Consider the following 16433-nt stretch of genomic DNA (forward strand, 5'->3'; position numbering starts at 1 on the left):
TGGTTCCCCAAGGGCCTCCCCAAGAAGAGCATTCAGTGGTCAAGGAGTGTGTGAACTGTTGCATGCTATCACCAGGTCTCAGAGAGTTACAAAGAAAACCAGTGTTGTGAAGGCACTAAGAAAACAGGACCCGGTTAAACTTTGATCCATTGCAGAGTTCCCGTTGTGGCAAAGCTGAAACGAACCCGACTAGGATCCATGAGGACAAGAGTTCGATCTCTGGCCTCGCTCAGTGGGTTAAGGATCTGGCATTGACGTGAGCTGTGGTGTAGGTTGCAGATGTGACTCAGATCCCATGTTGCTGTGGCTGTGGCGTAGGGCAGCAGCTTTAGCTCTGATTTGCCCCCTAGCCTGGGAACTGCCATATGCTGAGGAATGGCCCTGAAAAAAAAAAAAAAAAAAAAGAAAAAGAAATTTACCCTTTGCTTCTCAGACTTATTCAGGGGAATAAAAAAAGTTTCCAGGAGTTCCCGTCATGGCTCAGTGGTTAACGAATCTGACTAGGAACCATGAGGTTGTGGGTTTGATCCTTGGCCTTGCTCAGTGAGTTAAGGATCCAGTGTTTGCTGTGAGCTGTGGTGTAGGTTGCAGACCCGGCTCAGATCCTGCATTGCTGTGGTTGTGGCATCGGCCGATGGCTACGGCTCCGATTCGACCCCTAGCCTGGGAACCTCCATGTGCCGCAGGAGCAGCCCAAGAAATGGCAAAAAGACAAAAAAAAAAAGTTTCCAGGGATCGCCTCTTGGTAGTGCCAGATATCGGCTAGAATCTCATCTCTTAGCTGCTGTGATGTCAGATGAGTTACCCTTTCAAGGAGAGTTTTATTTTTATTTGTCTTTCTTCTCTTTAGGACCATACCCAAGGCATATGGAGGTTCTCAGGCTAGGGGTCAAATGGGAGCTGTAGCTGCCGGCCTACACCACAGCCACAGCAACACAGGATCCGAGCTACGTCTGCGACCCACACCACAGCTCAGGGCAATGCCGGATCCTTAACCTACTGAGAAAGGCCAGGGATCGAACCCACAACCACATGGTTCCTAGTCGGATTCATTTCCCCTGCACCACGATGGGAACTCCTCAAGGCGAGTTTTAGTATATAAAATCGTAGCTATAAAGCATTTGTCTTGTGGTCTTTCATAGGATTGTTGTAAGAATCCAAAGAGGTAATAGATTCCCTATAAAGCACCTGGAAAAATGCCAGCTGCGTAGTAGATAATGAGTGAGGTGTCAGCTTGCTTGTTCTTCCCTACCCATTGTGAGGACAGGATCTCCTGATCTACTTCCTTCCACTTCCTGTTCACTGATGCTGCCTTTTTAATTCCATCACCAACACTTTCACACTCACCCCATTTTTGGAGGTGCCCTTGAAAAATTAATTATCTATGCATTCGCACCTTTGGAGGGTCTCTTTCTATACCTTCACCATTTAACAGGCAGCCTCCTGGGGCGTGTCTTTCCTAATCTTTCAGATGAGATTGGGCGTGTTCAGAGTGGCATGGCCGTAGACTTTCCTCCTCTTTCAAAAGGGCTGCTTTGGTTTCTACCAGGATGTGCCGACAAACCGCCAGCCATCAACATCGCCGCCCCTCTCGGCAGCCTCTCCATCACCTTCATCCTCATGACCCTTCTAATCCTCCCCATCTTCACTGTTCTGCCATTGCAGTGCATCTCCTCCTCCTTCATCTCCTTTGACCAGTACAGTAGGGTTATGAAATAAACAGGGCACGTCATGAGTTTCCCCATCTTTCAAGGGAAGACCCAGGATTAAAAGAGGTGAAACAATGTTCCCTGAATCACATGGTTAATGAACGGGGGAGTTAAATTTTGAAGCCAAGTCTCTCGAATCGGAGTCAAGTGTATTTTATTTTATTTTTTGTGGTTTTTCAAATCTGAGTCTAATCATCACGGCCAGGAATCGTTAGGGTTGTTAGGAGCGCTGTTGGCAGGCTATGGAAAACTTGGATTTGTTTAGTCAAAGTAGGACTCGAGAACTTGTTGTCTCTGTAGATTGGGTTAGGTGTGGGGGTAGGGCTGGAATAAGGAGAGGTGGCCCTATGATTTGTCCACAAGCAACAAAATCCTCCAACACCGACAGGTGTCATGGGGACATTTTTGCTTTGTTGAGCTGGGGTGCACACCTCTCAAGTTATCTGGTCCAAATAGGTGGGCATGGGATGGAGTAGTTTTTATGATTCAGAAAGGAAGAAGCCTGGAGGTTTTGTAAAATTTTTTTATTAAAGAAGAGTCGATTACAGTGTTTATAAAACTCCTGGGTTTTATAAATATTAATTTGCATATGAACAGGAAGAGTGACATTGTTCAGAGTCCTAGGCTGTTTCCTCAGCTGATTATATTGCAGGGTAGCAAAATAGTTGATGAGGGAAAGTTATTTATTTATTTATTTATTTATTTATTTATTTATTTTTGTCTTTTTGCCTTTTCTAGGGCCGCTCCCGAAGCATATTGAGATTCCCATGCTAGGGGTCTAATCGAAGCTATAGCTGCTGGCCTACACCACAGCCACAGCAACTCAGGATCCGAGTGGCGTCTGCGACCTACACTGCAGCGCATGGCAACGCCGGATCCTTCACCCACCGAGCAAGGCCAGGGATTGAACCCGCAACCTCATGGTTCCTAGTCAGATTCGTTAACCACTGAGCCATGATGGGAACTCCCTAGGGAAAGTTATTTTTTACAGAAAAATCTAAGCTACTACATGTAGAAGGAATGATAGACTTAGAAAAATCTCATTTTGTCAGCCTTATTGGAAATGGATCTAAGCAATGATGGCCAGTGATGGGGAACCTGGCAATGAGTGGGTCAGTCTGACACTGTGTAACCCCCTGAGCCACCTTAACATCACTGCGAGTGGGGTAGCAGGAGTTCCCGTCGTGGCCCAGTGGAAACGAATCCAACTAGGAACCATGAGGTCTTGGGTTCGATCCCTGACCTCTCTCAGTGGGTTAAGGATCTGGCGTTGCTGTGAGCTGTGATGTAGGTCGAATATGTGGCTCAGATCTGGCATTGTTGTGGCTGTGGTGCAGGCCGGCAGCTATAGCTCCATTTCGACTCCTAGCCTGGGACCCTCCATATGCCTTGGGTGTGGCCCTAGAAAGCAAAAGTGGGACAGCAGACCTCGTGTGTCTTCTGAGGTGATGCAAAAGGACCTCACACTACATCACCTATTCAGTGTTTTTGCCAGCCTACTCAAATTCTGAATTTTATTAAGCCTCTAGATCTAACTAGCATTTTGGTTGAAAATACGGGGCATAAGAAACTAGGTTAGACACCATCGCAGGGAGGCCATTCATCAAATCCAGAATGCGGGGACCTACATAAGATAAAGAATTCAGTTCCTTTAAAAAGCACATGGCAAAAAACTGCAGAGAAAGGGAGACTGTTACAGATTAAAAGGAGATGCGAGAGATCTATCAGATTGGTCTTTTAACTGCAACGGGCTGACCTTTCTTGGATTTTGATTTAGGCAAACTAACTCTAAGAACATATTTTTTGAAATAATTAGAGAAATTTGGAGTTCCGTCATGGCACAGTGGTTAATGAATCCGACTAGGAACCATGAGGTTGCAGGTTCGATCCCTGGCCTTCCTCAGTGGGTTAAGGATCCGGCATTGCTGTGAGCTGTGGTGTAGGTTGCAGACACGGCTCGGATCCCGAGTTGCTGTGGCTCTGGCGTAGGCTGGCGGCTACAGCTCTGATTCGACCCCTAGCCTGGGAACCTCCATATGCTTTGGGAGATGCCCTAGAAAAGGCAAAAAGACAAAAAAAAAAAAAAAAAAAAAGAGAGAGAGAGAGAGAAATTTGGATTAAATGCCATTAATGAATTATTGTTACTATGTTATTAACATAACCATTGATTAAGTTAAAATAATTCATAGTCATTAATTAATAACTATTGTTATTATGGTTACTTGGGGGTTTTAAGGCTTTATCTGGAAGAGATACATACTGAAGGCTTTATAGATAAATGATATCCCTGGGGTTTGCTTGAAATACTCTAGCAGAAAAAGAAAAATATGCAGGGGAGGAGAGATGAAACAAAAATGTCAAGTGTTGATTACTCTTTTTTTTTTGTCTTTTTGCGATTTCTTGGGCTGCTCCTGCGGCATGTGGAGGTTCCCAGGCTAGGGGTTGAATCAGAGCCATAGCCACTGGCCTACACCACAGCCACAGCAACGTGGGATCCGAGCCCTGTCTGCAACCTACACCACAGCTCACGGCAACGCCGGATCCTTAACCCACTGAGCAAGGCCAGGGATTGAACCCGCAACCTAGTCTGATTCATTAACCACTGAGCCACGATGGGAACTCCTACTCTTTTTTTTTTGAAATGGCCACATCTTTGTCATATGGAAGTTCCCTGGCTAGTGACTGAATCTGAGCAGCAGCTGTGACCTACGTGGAATCCTTTAACCCACTTCACTGGGCAGAGACCAAACCATACCTCCGCAGTGACCTGAGCCACTGCAGTTGGATTCTTAACCTGCTGTGCCACAGCAGGAACTCTAGATGTTGATTCTGTTTTTGTTTTTGTTTTTGTTTTTAAGGGCTGAACATGAGGCATATGGAAGTTCCCAGGCTCGGGGTTGAACCAGAGCTATAGCTGCGGCCCTTGCTATAGCATGATATGAGCCTTGGCTGTGACCTATACCACAGCTCACAGCAAAGCCGGATTTTTAATCCACTGAGTGAGGCCAGAGATTGAACCCTCATGGATGCTAGTTGGATTCGTTACTGCTGAGCCACAACAGAAATTCCAAATGTTGATTATTCTTTGTTGTTTTGGTTTGTTTTTATTTGTTTGTTTTTTTAGGATTGCACCCATGGCATATGGAGGTTCCCAGGCTTGGGTTCCAATAGGAGCTGTAGCCGCCGACCTACACCACAGCCAGAGCAATGTTGGTTCTGAGCCACATCTGCAACCTACACCACAGCTTGCAGCAACACCATATCCTTAACCCACTGAACAAGGCCAGGGATCGAACATGCATCCTCATGGATCCTAGTTGGATTCGTTAATCACTGAGCCATGAAGGGAACTCCTCCAAATGTTGATTATTCTTGAAGCTGGAGCACACATATCTGGGGAGAGTTCCTGTACTGTTCTCTCCACTTTTGTTATGGTGGAAAATTTCTGTAACAAAGCTCCTAGACTAGCAAGAACTAGGACGTTTGGGTGACACAGGCAAAGAGATTTCACTTGGCTTGAGATTTCACTTGGCTCACCTTTCCTCTTTTCAAGGCTTCGTCTCCTCTGGGAAGAAGAAGTCTCAAGGCATGGGATTGACAAAGCGTCGGTGTTTCGAGTGATGCTGAAATTCCAAAGAACAAGGGTTATTTTTGATATGGTTCTGAGCTGTTTCTTCTCTGCCACCAGCGTGCTAGGGCCAGTAAGTGGCAGACATGGTGAGGTTTCTGGACTCCAGGTCTTGGATATTGGCATGTTCAAGTTCATGTCTTTGTCTCCCAGAAGCTGCTCAGAAAACGAAGATCTTTGGGGGCAGCCAAGCGAGTAGCAGTCAAAAATGTGAATTCTGCAGCCACTGCTTGGGTTGGAACTTTGGCTCTGCCACTTAATTTCTGGCTGAATCTGGGCAATTTGTTTATCTCCTCTGTGCCTTCGTTTCCTCATGGAACCCCATGACACTCTTCTCAGTAGACTTCATGGAAACCCCCATGTATAAAGTGGAGAACCCAACATTACTTGCCTCATAGAGGGACATAAAGTGAGATGAGTATATACAGCACTTAAACAGCCTGGCTCAGTACACGTGAGCTGCTTTGAGAAATGGCTGAGGCGCTCTGGGCATGTAGGTCTCTGCCATGTACCATGGTTGCGATGAATTGACTCTATTGCCTATCAGCAAGTTTGTTTTCTTTTCTTTTTTTTTCTTCTCTTCTCTTCTCTTTTCCTTCCTTCCTTCCTTCCTTCCTTCCTTCCTTCCTTCCCTCCCTCCCTCTCTCCCTCCCTCTCTCCCTCCTTTCTTTCTTTCTTTCTTTCTTTCTTTCTTTCTTTCTTTCTTTCTTTCTTTCTTTCTTTCTTTCTTTCTTTCTTTTTAGGGCCCCACCCAAGGCACATGGATGTTCCGAGGCTAGGGGTCCAATCGGAGCTGCAGCTGCCAGCCTATACCACAGCCACAGCAACTCGGGATCTGAGCCGCATCTGCAACCTACACCACAGCTCACAGCAATGCCAGATTCTTAACCCACTGATCAAGGCCAGGGATCGAACCTGCATCCTCATGGATGCTAGTCAGATTCGTTTCTGCTGAGCCACGGCAGAAACTCCTGGACTGTGCCTTTCTTGAGTGCAGGACTTTGCATGAGTTAGTGTTGTTCATTCAATAAGCCCCCTGCGCTGGCCTGAGGACCTCCCTGCTGCCCGTGCTGGATGGGTGTTGCCTGAAGGCAGGATTGGGAAGCTTGCACAATCCAAACTCCTGTTTCCTTGCAGATGCTGGTTATACCAAAGATCCTGGAATATGCAGAAGAGCCGTCAGGGAGTATTGCCTATGGAGTGGGACTTTGCTTTGCTCTTTTTTTCACCGAGTGTCTGAAGGCTCTGAGCATGTGCTCCTGTTGGGTCGTCAGTCAGCGCACTGGCACCAGGTTTCGTACAGCCGTCTCCTCCTTTGCCTTTGAGAAGCTGATCCAATTTAAGTCTCTGACACACATCACCATGGGAGAGGTAAGTGCTTGGGGCTGCCAGACACCACTGCCCCGGCAGCCAAGGGAGGGAGAAGAGGGAGTGAGGGGAGAAGGAAGAAAGAGAAAGGAAATAATTCCCCGGCTGCATGTTGATAACTATCAACAAGTGCCTCTGGGGTCGAAAAGGCAGGTCAGTATTAACCCAGGGAGAGGCCACTTGTATTGAGAGCCTCCGAGAAGATTTATCCATCCATTTAACAAATACTTATTGAGGAGCTCCCATTGCGACTCAGCAGAATAAGGACCAATGTTGTCTCTGTGAGACTGTGGGTTCGATCCCTGGCCTTGCTCAATGGGTTAAGACTCCTCTGTTGCTGCAAGCTGTGGTGTGGGTCATAGAGGCGGCTCTGATCTGGTGTTGCTGTGGCTGTGCTACAGCTCTGATTTGATCCCTAGCTCGGGAACTTCCACATGCCACAGGTGCAGCAATAAAAAGAAGAAAAACAGGAGTTCCTGTCGTGGCGCAGTGGTTAACGAATCCGACTAGGAACCATGAGGTTGTGGGTTTGATCCCTGGCCTTGCTCAGTGGGTTAAGGATCTGGCGTTGCTGTGAGCTGCAGGTTGCAGACACGGCTAGGATCCTGCGTTGCTGTGGCTCTGGTGTAGGCTGAAGACTACAGCTCCGATTGATTCAACACCTAGCCTGGGAACCTCCATATGCCACGGGAAAAGGCAAAAAGACAAAAAAAAAAAAAAAAGAAAAACAACAAGTAGCTACTGAGGAGTTCCCTGGTGGCCTAGTGCTTAAGGATCTGGCCTTGTCCCTGCTGTGGCGGTGCAGGTTCGAACCCAGGTCCAGGAACTTCCACGTGCCACAGTTGCGGCCAGAACAAAAACAAAACAAATCGTTACTCAGGCCTGCTCTGGGACATCCTCTGTTCTAGGCCCCAGGGACACAGGAGTCAACAAAAAGACACAAATCCTGGGTTGAAGCACATTGAAAAGCATATCCTATCAGACAACTGGGGAGGAAGGTATGAGAAGACTTCCCCCCATTTGTAAAAGTTTTATTGACGTTCAGTTCATTGACAATATTGTGATCATTTCTGCTGTGCTGCAAAGAGATTCAGTTACACGTAAACACACATCCATCCTTTTGGTGTGGGAGGGCTTAGGAGCTCAGGGAAATCTAGGCAACAGCAAGCAGAGATAACCTCTCTGACTGTTATTTTTCTTGTCTGCAAAGGAGGAAGGCTTCCTGCTGCCTGGCTATTGGTCAGTTCCCGCCCGGCACCCGATACAGCGAAACACAAACAAAGATTGAAAGAAGATAGTCTATAGCTGTGTGTCATAGGGGACATGGGAAGTTTAAATATTTAATTTTGATTTCCCTAATTTTCTACTGCTTACTGATTGTCCTGAGGCACAGGAATCACTTTTTATTTGAAAGAGGCATTTTAGTTTTGAGAGAAGCAGCCCTGCTTTGGCTCTTTACACACAAGCCAAACCCCTTTGCCATCTGGCATCAGCAGCTTTCCAGCCTCATCTCCTTCTGTGTTCCCTCCTCTGGTCCTCGGTTGGCTCCTCCCTCCTGGCCTGGCCTGGTGGGGCTCAGCCTCCAGTCCCCCAATACAGCCTAGAGCTGTATTGAATTCACTTCTTTCAAGCACAGAAGAAAGCGGCCATTGGTTGGAAGGTTGAGACAATGGAGTAGGCTGGACGGGGAGTTTGAAGTTAGGAGATGCAAATGACTCCATTTAGAATAGACAAGCTATGAGGTCCTACTGCACAGCACAGGGAACTATATCCAGTCTCTTGGAATAGAACATGATGGAAGATCATATGAGAAAACACACACACACACACACACATATATTTATATATGTAGGACTGAGTTACTATGCTGTATAGCAGAAATTGGACAGCACCGTGAAACAGCTATACTTGAATTTTAAAACAATTGCATGCCTAAGAAGAATAAAGAAAGCCTCAATAACTGCGGAGGGACTTCAGATTGGTGAAACAAAAAGCAAAAGGATTTGATACCTTAATACTAAGTGGGAATGGGAACTCTTGGGTGGATTTTGAATATTTTCTGCTTCACTTTCCAGTCGGATCGCCCGATTTGTAATTTACATTTGTTTATAGTGTGTCTTTTTGCCAAGACTAGTTTACTTCCATCTGCATGCGTGAATGTCATAAATTAAACAGTTAAAAACAATTAAAAAAGAAGGTCTGAAGATGAGCAGGGATTCACTGCCTGAGATGGTGGCTTTGGGCTTCTTTCATCTTGATTTATCTTACGCCCTCATTCACTTAATTCGTAAATAAGCACCAAGTACCTCCCTAGAACTTTGCTCACGTCACTGCCCTGCCCTTTAAAAATCCCATTCATCCCTCAAGGCCCAGCTTGGAGGTATCTCCTTCCTGAGAGTATCTCGAGGCCCCACCCCACCCCCCACTCCCCACCCAGCACAAATCTGGCCACTCCACTAGGATGAGCCCCCTTCAAAGATACGAACCAGAAGTTTCCTCTGATTCGGTGGGTTCAGGATCCGGCATTGTCACTGCTGTGGCTCCTGTTGCTGCTGTGGCTCTGGGTTGATCCCTGACCAAGGAACTTCCGCATGCTGTGGGTGTGGCCAAAAAGAGAGAAAAAGACACAAATCATTTCAGACTCACTCCTTACTCTGTCCCCCAAAAAGCTCAGCATCCAAATCACACAGAACAATATCCCCAAAAATGTCTGCTTAATTAACCATTGCCACCAAGTAGATGAGGTTTCTAACTCATGTCAACAAATATAAGGTATTTATTGTCATCATCACTGTTATTCTTCACCCTTTTATTAGTTCTGTGACCTGAGGCAACTTGTTCAGCCTCTCTGGAGCTGTGGAATAATAATAGGACCATCGTTACAGGATTGTTGTCTCACAGGATTAAACAAATTGGTACACGTGAAGCATGAAGGCTGTGGGCAGTGGTTCCTGTGTTAAATTGTGCCATTCATTTCTGTCAGGCCTTAAGTACAGAGGCTGCCCTGTCCACATGCACTTGACTGGAGTTCGAGAATCCATGACAGGAGTTCCCGATATGGCACAGTGGGTTAAGAATCTGATTGCAGGAGCTCCTGTTATATCTCAGCGGGTTAAGAACTTGACTGATATCCATGAGGATGTGGGTTCCATCCCTGGCCTCATTCATTGGGTTAAGGATCCAGGGTTGCCATAAGCTGCAGCGTAGGTCACAGGTGCGGCACGGATCTGGCCTTGCTGTGGCTGTGGCATAGGCAGGCAGCTGCAGCTCTGATTCGACCCCTACTCTGCAAACGTCCTCTGAGTCAGACATTGTTCCAACAAGTGCTTTGCTTAGTTAGCTCAGCTGATCCTCTGACAGCCCTCTGCAGTTATGGTTATTGTCTGCATTTGCCAGAGGTGGAAACTGAGGCCAGGAAAGGCTACAAAACTTGCACAAGGTCACGTGATTGGTGAGTGACCGAGCCTGGCTGCAGAGTGCAGGCTCTGAGCCAGGGTCCTCACCTGCCTTGCAAAGGAGACTTTCTGCACTGAGGTTCTTTGGTTCCTTTTTTGTATGCCTCTCTTCTAAGCCCCTGCTGTATACAAAGCCCAATTTCCTCAAACATCTTCACAGAAGCAAAAAAACAAGATGGCCTGTTTGAATTGCAGGTGGATGTAGCTGCTCACATGAGGATTTCCAGAGAGCTGCTCCCATAAATTTTAATTGAAATTCATTTCATTTTTAAATTTTTAATTGTATTCTATTTTGGCCACATCCTTCACCTATGGAAGTTCCCAGGCCAGGAATCAAACCTGTGCCACAGCAGCGACCCAAGCCACAGCAGTGACAACACCGGATCCTTAATTTGCTGAGCCACCAGGGAGCTCCTCAAATTAATTTGAAAAACATCTGAATACATTCTCCTTGGAAACAAAATAAAACAGTATAGATGACCCCCAGACCTGGTGACTCCCCTTATGTCTGAAGGTGACTGCCATTGCCTTCTAAACTTTTTAAAGTCCATCTAGCTGCACATGCAAGTTACCCATAGAAGACATTGTGTTTTGTGTGCAAGTTTTTACATAGGTGATACTACACTTTACATAGCGTCCTGCAACTTGGTTTCACCAATGTAAAAAGTATGATATAGTTTTTTGGATGAGGTGTTAACATCAATGGTACCACATCACTTGTGTTGTTTTATAGCTTTTTCTCCTCTCCTCAATATGTCTTAAATTTCCATTTTGGTCCAAATAGATCTTCCTCATTCCTTTTGAGTGATGCTTACTCATAGTTACAGCAATTTCTCCCGCCTCAACCATTTTGTTTTGTTTTGTTTTGTTTAGGGCTACACTCATGGCACATGGAAGTTCCCAGGCTAGGGGTAATTTCAGAGTCACAGCTGCTGGCCTACACCACAGCCACAGCAATGCAGGATCCAAGCCTCGTCTGTGACCTACACCTCAGTTAATGGCAATGCTGGATCCTTAACCCACTGAGCAAGGCTAGGAATTGAACCCACATCCTCATGAATACTAGTTGGGTTCATTAACCACTGAGCCACACAGGGAACTCCCCCCATTTTTTAAATTGAAATATAATTGACAAGTAACATTGTATTAGTACAAAGCATTCGGCATAATGATTTGATACGTGCATATATTGCAGAATGATCAGCACAGAGAGTTTAGCGAACATCCATCACCACACATGGTCATGGATTTTTTTTTTCTTGTGATGAAGACTTTTTTTTTGTCTTTTTAGGACTGCACCCATGGCCTATGGAAGTTCCCAGGCTGGGGGTCGAATCGGAGCTATAGCCATTGGCCTATGCCATAAGCCACCTCAGCTCTGAGCTGTCTGTGACCTACACCCCAGCTCAGGGCAACGCCAGATCCTTAACCCACTGAGCAAGGCCAGGGATCGAACCTGCATCCTCATGGATGCTTGTCAGATTCGTATCTGCTGAGCCATGACGGGAACTCCTGTAAGAGGACTTTTACGATCTATTCTCTTAGCAGCTCCCAGATGTACAAGGCCGTGTGGGTAACTACCATCACTGTGCTGTACTTTACCACCCAAGGACGTATTTATCTTATAACTGGAAGTTTTTACCTTTTGACCGCTTTCACCCATTTCATCACCACCCCCATATGTATCCCTTTCAATGTGTGAAAGTAAAGTATTGTGTGTGCATTATCTCAGTCAGTCATTACATCAACACTAGCAAGTAGGTTGTATTATAATTCCCATTTCATTGATGAGGCAGTTGAGGCACAGAGAGACCCAGTCATGTGTCTGTGTTTCTATGAGGCTAGTAAACGACAGGCCTGGGACACGAACACGACAGTTTGCTCCAGGATCCGATATTACCGAGTACTTCCTGGGTGAACGCTTTCATCATTCCCCACCAATGGACACTGAGTGTGTTTCTGGGTTTGCTGCTATAAGCAGTGCTGCGATGAACATCGGTGTGCATGTGTTTCCTCCAGCACATGGGAATGTTTCTCAAATGAGATTGCCAGATTATGGGGTTTATCGCCAGATTATGTAATTATTAATTTTAACAGATGCTGTTAAATTGCCCTTCAAAGTGGCTGTACCTGGGAGTTCCTGCCATGGCTCAGTGGTAATGAACCCAACTAGCATCCATGAGGATGTGGGTTTGATCTCTGGCCTTGATCAGTGGATTGAGGATCCCGCATTGCCGTGAGCTGTGGTGTAGGCCACAGATGCAGCTCAGATCTGGCATTGTTGTGGCTGGTTCAACCCCTAGCCCAGGAACTTCCATATGCCGAAGGTGCGCCCCTAAAAAGCAAGATAAACAAAAAACCAATGTGGCTGTACGAAATTATTCTTTTCCATACACTTTGAAATATTTTAAAGGCTCAGCCTGGGGAATGTGCAGGGAACTGGAAGATTAGGTTAAAGTCAAAAGAAAATCACTCCTTAGGGAGTCAGACCGGTAATTCCAAAAGACATTGATGAGTTGGTTCCTTAAATATTTTGTGATCTGGAATGTCGCTTTTACACACTGAACTAGGCAGTATATGTTGAAGAGGGAGGGAGTGGGCAGAAGAGTCTAGAGCAAAAAAGAGAAAGGAGAAGGAAAAAAAGACTCAGCTCCTGCCTGAAAAATGCAGTTATCATTAGTAGAAGGAATAGACTAGATCAGAACCGAATACAAGACTATAAGCAGCTCTCTGGAATCTAGGTGGTAGAAGTGATAGCAATAGTATAGAAAAATACAACATCTAGTGAGTACAGTCTATGTGTGCCAATATTTATATCTCCTGGACATTCTTGCAACAACCATAGAAAACAGGGGTAATTATTCCAGCTCTACGGGTGGAGAAGCTGAGGCTCAGAGTGACAAAGTGACTCTTCCGGGGTCACACAGCTAGTAATAGGAGAGCTGTGACCCTGGCGTGTCTGTCTCCACTCTCCCACCCTGTCTCTCCAGTGTTCCTGCCAGGAGAAGGCAGGGTGAGGCCCCCTGCCACATGCACAGGTAGCCTCTTCCGGGCACCTGGAGAGCTGACACCTGTGCCCATGTGCTTGCTGTCTGACAGGCCATCAGCTTCTTCACCAGCGATGTAAACTACCTGTTTGAAGGAGTGTACTATGGACCCCTGGCCTTGCTCACCGGCTTCCTGCTGCTGGCCTCCACCATCGCCTCCTGCCTCACTCTTGGACCCACTGCGTTCATTGCCACGCTTTGCTACCTCCTGATTCTGCCACTGGAGGTAATGTCTTCCTTTGTCCCCCGTTTGAGGTTGGACATTCCCTAGAACGCCTAGGAATCTGGGGTGCATCTCAGTGGGAATATCGGTTCTTTTTTTGCTGTTGTTGTCTTTTTTTCCATTTCTTGGGCTGCTCCCGCGGCATATGGAGGTTCCCAGGCTAGGGGTCCAATCGGAGCTGTCGCCACCAGCCTACACCAGAGCCACAGCAACTCGGGATCTGAGCCGCGTTTGCGGCCTACACCACAGCTCGCGGCAATGCCGGATCCTTAACCCACTGAGCAAGGCCAGGGATCAAACCCACAACCTCATGGTTCCTAGTCGGATTCGTTAACCACTGAGCCACCACGGGAACTCCTCAGTGGAAATATCGGTTCTTGTTGACTTGCTCATTCCTTTGGGGGTAAGATTCCGCTTCGATTCCTGCCTCAAATGGTTCTCTGGCTCCAGTGCTGGCCTTATAATAAGAGGTGAATCTGATGGAGGAGGTCTGCCTTGTAAGTTTCTGCTTCACATGTTCCTCAGCAGATAGTCTCTGTGTAAGATTTTGGTTCCTTCTCTTCCACCCAAGATGTGCTGATATAATAACGAAGACAGCATTTAACACTTGGCTGGGCACAGTGTAATGGGGAAGGGAAGCACATGTGCTGCCAGTTTCAGCTGAAATAACACTGGCTGAAACAGGACTCTTGGATTGACGTGACTCTCAGTTTTTGAAACTGAGTGTTTTTCTCCATCAGCACAGATACTCTGATCAAAATGTCCTTGTAGAGGGTTTAGCAATCTCAGAGGCAAGAGGTGTCCTATTTCTTGGGTAGCCACAATCTGGCTTGGGACCCCAAAGAAAAAACCCCCCGAGGAGGTGTGAGGCAGGTGCCCTAAGGCTTGATAACCTGGAGAGGCTTCCACTGGAAAACCTTCAGCAGGGACCTTGAATTTAGAGTCACAATGGATTCGAACACGATAAGACCCCAGTCTTCAATCCATACCTGGAGTTTGCCTTTGGAAATACACTTAGTTGCTGCCCTAATGCCAGGCTGCCCTCTCTCACCCTCATCAAAAGAAGCTCTGCTGGTGACTTCCCTTGTGGCCAAGTAGGTTCAGGATCTGGTGTTGCTACTGCTGGGGCTTGGGTCGCTGCTGTGGCACAGGTTCAATCCCTGGCCAGGAACTTCCACATGCGGCAAGTGTGAAAGTGTGACCCCAAAGAGAAGCAAAACAAGAAGAAGAAGAGAAAAAAAAAAAAAAAAAAGGAGACAAACCTCTCATTTCATCCTAACTGCAGGTATTCCTGACCAGAACGTTTTTGAGGCTACAGAATCACACTTCCGAGATCAGCGACCAGCGCATCTGCTTGACCAGTGAAGTTCTCACCTCCATTAAGTTGATTAAAATGTACACGTGGGAGAAACCATTTGCAAAAATCATTAGAGGTACAGGAACGCTGCCTTTCCGCGGGGAGCCTGGGGAGGCTGTGGTGGACCCAGCCTGTCACCATCTAGGGATTTCTTTCATGCTCTGGGGCTTATTCTGTGCTCTTTGGAGAATGTTCTTGTAATTTCTTTCTTTCTTTCTTTTTTCTTTTTTTTCTTTTTTGTCTTTTTGCCTTTCTAGGGTCGCTCCCGCGGCATGTGGAGGTTCCCAGGCTAGGGGTCAAATCAGAGCTGTAGCCACTGGCCTCCACCACAGCCACAGCAACAGGGGATCCAAGCCACGTCTGCCACCCACACCACAGCTCACGGCAACGTCAGATCCCCAACCCACTGAGCAAGGCCAGGGATCGAACCGGCAACCTCAATGTTCCTAGTCGGATTCGTTAACCACTGTGCCACGACGGGAACTCCCCTTGTAATTAATTTCTGAAATGTGTGTTTTCCAGACCTCAGAAGGAAGGAAAAGAAGCTCTTGCACAAGTGTGGGTTTATTCAGAGCCTGACCACGGCCATCCTGTTCATTGCCCCCACTGTGGCCTCAGTGGCACTGTTCCTTATCCATATAGGCTTACGGCTGAAACTCACGGCCTCAGTGGTAAGAGTCTGGGAACTCTGTTTCCTCCGCCGTATTGTAAGGCAGTTTCCTTCTGTGCTCTTTTCCAGAGCCTGCCCCTCAAAGATCTGAAGGTTTTGCAAAAGGTTAATCCAAACCGATATAGATTCTTTTTCAGACTTCTAGGGTCTCAACTCTCTTCTGTCTCAGGCCGTCGGAGGAACTGAAAACCCTTGGAGAGCAGTCATGGGTGGGGATGGGGGGGAGTCATCTGGGGGTGCAGAGTAGGTGGAATGTGTAGCTAAAATCCAGATGATGCCAAGGTTGAAAATCTTCAAGTGAGGCGTCTGATTCTAAAATAGGACCTTGGAAATGCACTTGAAATAAAAAGCTCGAGCTTCTTCTGTGGTCTTCCCTTTCGGGTCTGACCTTGGACTTGGGAAGCAACAGCTGCCTTTTGGGGTTAGGAATCCAATTCTTTTTTTTTCTTTTTTCTTTTTCTTTTCAGGGCCGCGTCCGTGGCCTATGGAGGTTCCCAGGCTAGGGGTCGAATCGGAGCCGTAGCTGCTGGCTTACACCACAGCCACAGCAACACGGGATCCAAGCCTTGTCTGTGACCTACACCACAGCTCACAGCAACGCTGGATCCTTAACCCACTGAGCGAGGCCAGGGATTGAACCTGCATCCTCATGGATACTAGTCAGTGGCTGAGCCATGACGGGAACTTCAGGAATCCAATTCTTTGAGGAGGGTGGGACAAGGTGCTTCTCTTAGAGGGGCTAGAATCCAGCCAAGGAGGCCAGGAGACCACATTGAAGCAAGAGGGGGAGCCCTCGAAAGTCTGTAGCCAAGAGCTCATCTGTGCTGTGGATGACGGTCGCCTTTGCCAGGCCCAGGCACACACCAGGGAAACACCCGTGAGTTTGTAGGTGGGAGGGGGGCTGTGTAAGGAGAACTCAGCCTGATGTCAGAGTCACGCTGAGGTCACACCTTGCCAGGTTAGACCAAAGCATTCC

The 16433-nt window shown here is 47.0% G+C and overlaps 1 protein-coding gene across 4 annotated transcripts in view; it reads left to right on the forward strand.

Annotated features, from left to right (window-relative positions):
• Positions 1–16433, forward strand: part of ABCC11 (ATP binding cassette subfamily C member 11) — an 84867-nt gene that overhangs the window by 18759 nt on the left and 49675 nt on the right. For all 4 annotated transcript variants that reach the window (XM_021094228.2, XM_021094229.2, XM_084960339.1 and 1 more), the window contains exons 5-9: positions 5263–5410; positions 6475–6708; positions 13260–13433; positions 14716–14863; positions 15310–15458. In XM_021094228.2, the coding sequence (XP_020949887.1) occupies positions 5263–5410; positions 6475–6708; positions 13260–13433; positions 14716–14863; positions 15310–15458 (853 nt within the window). The remainder of the gene's footprint in view (positions 1–5262; positions 5411–6474; positions 6709–13259; positions 13434–14715; positions 14864–15309; positions 15459–16433) is intronic.

Source organism: Sus scrofa, chromosome 6 (genome assembly GCF_054392235.1).
Source record: "Sus scrofa isolate SSC_HxYL_T2T_F1_AM1 chromosome 6, Sscrofa_HxYL_maternal_Yorkshire_Landrace_v2.0, whole genome shotgun sequence".
NCBI lineage: Eukaryota > Metazoa > Chordata > Mammalia > Artiodactyla > Suidae > Sus > Sus scrofa.